This window comes from Hylobates moloch, unplaced genomic scaffold, assembly GCF_009828535.3.
Source record: "Hylobates moloch isolate HMO894 unplaced genomic scaffold, HMol_V3 SCAFFOLD_14, whole genome shotgun sequence".
Lineage (NCBI taxonomy): Eukaryota > Metazoa > Chordata > Mammalia > Primates > Hylobatidae > Hylobates > Hylobates moloch.
In genome coordinates this window covers 57,894,393-57,896,966 of record NW_026652289.1, presented here as the reverse complement: position 1 = coordinate 57,896,966, position 2,574 = coordinate 57,894,393, and the positions used below count along the sequence as shown (strand labels likewise).

At 54.9% G+C, this 2,574-nt stretch overlaps 1 protein-coding gene across 2 annotated transcripts in view; it reads right to left on the bottom strand.

Moving 5' to 3' along the window:
- UACA (uveal autoantigen with coiled-coil domains and ankyrin repeats) overlaps nt 1-2,197 on the bottom strand; it is a 105,580-nt gene extending 103,383 nt beyond the window's left edge. Inside the window, exon 1 of one of the 2 annotated variants that reach the window (XM_058427758.1) lies at nt 2,063-2,197. Coding sequence is in view for 1 of the 2 variants with exons in the window: in XM_032175052.2 (XP_032030943.1) it covers nt 1,436-1,519 (84 nt within the window). In the remaining variant the exon portion in view is untranslated. Of the gene's footprint in view, nt 1-1,435; nt 1,671-2,062 lie in introns of those variants that run through there. The other variant, XM_032175052.2, reaches the window with a different exon arrangement.
- Nucleotides 2,198-2,574: the final 377 nt, after the last annotated feature.

The window sequence follows — 2,574 nt, the reverse complement described above, 5'->3', positions numbered from 1 at the left end:
CCAAGTGGGATGTACATCCTTAGTGCAAATCAAACACAACCAGGGAAAATAAAGCTAATAAATCTAGAAACGTGTATCTTCTATAAAGCTAAAAACACAACTTGCATTAGAGAAGTAGAATCTTAACTGTAATGAACTCCAATATCACTAAATGACATTTCTGCCAATTACTTCAAAAAAAAAGGGAAACAAAGTAATCTTTTTCCTATGAGCTTATAAAACGACTTCATGCTTTATCAAAGAACATCAATTATGTCATCTGAATCTACTGTCTTTTTTGAAATAGGAATTTAAGTCTAGTTAGTTCCTCCACAATTTCCTTTATGTCCAAGTAAAATAATCCTCGATATAGGTGGAGAGAAAGGCACAATTCTGAATTAACTCAAAAAAGCAGAAGCAGATTAATTAGTATTCTGATAAAAATAATATAATCCTTTGGTAAAATCTGCGTTAAATTGTAAAGGTTCATTTTAATTACCCCAACTAGGTAACTGGGCAGTTGGAGCCTAACAACTCCTTTACGTTCGACTCTTCAAGACTTTTTAAGTGGCACTTATTTTAATGATATAGAATTTTGATGATATCGCCATTCTTGTGACAAATTATCTAAATCACAACATCTGCGGTCAGGCTGTTTCTCAAGATTTCTGTTCTCCTGCCAACTAAAGAGGCCCTGACTACTCCTTGGCGCACACACTGAGGCCGCGCTGCAGGTCAGCACCGAAAGCGCCCCGCACGGATCCCGCCCCACAGGTGCGATTTACACGACCCACATCACCACCACCCCTCCCGACTTCACCACCTCCAGGGTCACCACCCTGTGGAGTTTTGTCTTTACTACTAAGCCGATTCCCTCTGCCTCGCTGGGGAATCAAACTTCCCAGTGACCACGACAACGGCCAGCACGGGACGTCCGCCAGCCTGGCAGGGCTTGACGCTGTCTCAGACCCGGGGAAGGTTCGGAGTCCGCGCACGGTGGTGCGGGGTGCGCAGCCCTGCCCACCTGCCCTACCCCGTGCGAGCCCCGGCCCCGGGGACTGGGGAGCCAACACGGCTGAGCGGGTGTGGGGAGCAGGGCGAACGCCGGGAGAGGAGAGCGACGAGCGGGGTCAACGGAAAGAGCGGAGTAGGGGGGCCAATCGAGGAACTTTGGATTTAGGAGAAGGGGGCCAGAACCGCCGCACTGAGGTTTCTTCCAGAAGTTCGGAGGCTTGGGAGAAAGGGGTGGGGAAGAGACCCGTAGAGGCTCGGGTGCGGCGGCGGGGAGGGTCCCCGGGGTCTCTGGGCTGACGGAGTCTCCGTTCTGAGGGAGGAGTCGCCAGGGCCGCCGAAGCCGAACTGGCAGAGGAAAAGCAGAGGAAGGAGGCGCGCGAGCAAAGGAGGGCTGCGCTGCTCCCGGAGCGGAGAGCCTGGCAGCCCGGGCCGCGGGACTCACCGCGCTGGCGGCGGCGGCGGCGGCGCCAGACGACGCGGGGCCGGGCACGTCCTGCCTCCTCAGGCGGGACCTGAGGCTCTTCATGGCTAACTCTCGCCTGGCCCGCGCGCGAACCTTAAAGGCTGCGGGGTGCCAGCGCGCAAGGAGCAGAGGGAAGCGGCTGCAGCAGAGGCGGCGCGGGCTGTACCAGCCCCATCTGCCTGCCACCTGGGGGCCCCGGGCAGCAGACGGCGACGGGCCTGAGGCGGGGCTCCCCTCCTGTAGCCAATCGTCCCGCTGCCCTGGCGGGGGCGTGGCAAACCCCGACCAATCGGAATCCAGGAATGGGGCGGGACTTCCCTTTTAAACTGAGTAACACCCTTCCTCTCCCCACTGGAGGAAAAGTTTGGGAACTTTACCCCGGGAAGGGGCGGAGGAGGTGGGCGGCCAGAGGCATGGAGATGCGCGCAGGCCGGGCTCCAGGCCACCGGCGCCCGCCCATCCGGAGCTTAAGATCTAGAGAGAGCACGGGGTCCCGCCTCTGCCACCTCTCATCTTCCCGGACTCCCCTCCTCTTTCCACCCACGCGCTCTTTACCAAGTAAAGTTCCTTCCCTTCCGTCTGGTCTTAGAAATGACTCTTGGTTACCTGCACACAGAACAGCTTTCAGGAGCAACTTCTCTTCAGTATCCTGTTTTACTACCAAATCCTGGTGCCTGGAAACCACCACACGCATCAAAAATTCCAGAAATAAACAGTCTCTAAGAAATAAGGTGCTGATTGTGCAGAAAAACGTACAGTTAAGAAAGACCTTGAAAGACGTTATAATAAGTTACAGTACAAGTTACGTGCTCGATTATTTGTTGAGTCAAGAATCCGCCGTATTAGGCTGGGCACGGTGGCTCACGCCTGTAATCCCAGCACTTTGGGAGGCTGAGGTGGGTGGGTCACGAGGTCAGGAGATCGAGACCATCCTGGCTAACACGGTGAAACCCCATCTCTACTAAAAATACAAAAAATTAGCCGGGTGTGGTGGCGGGCGCCTGTAGTCCCAGCTACTCGGGAGGCTGAGGCAGGAGAATGGCGTGAACCCGGGAGGCGGAGCTTGCAGTGAGCCGAGATTGCGCCACTGCACTCCAGCCTGGGTGACAGAGCGAGAC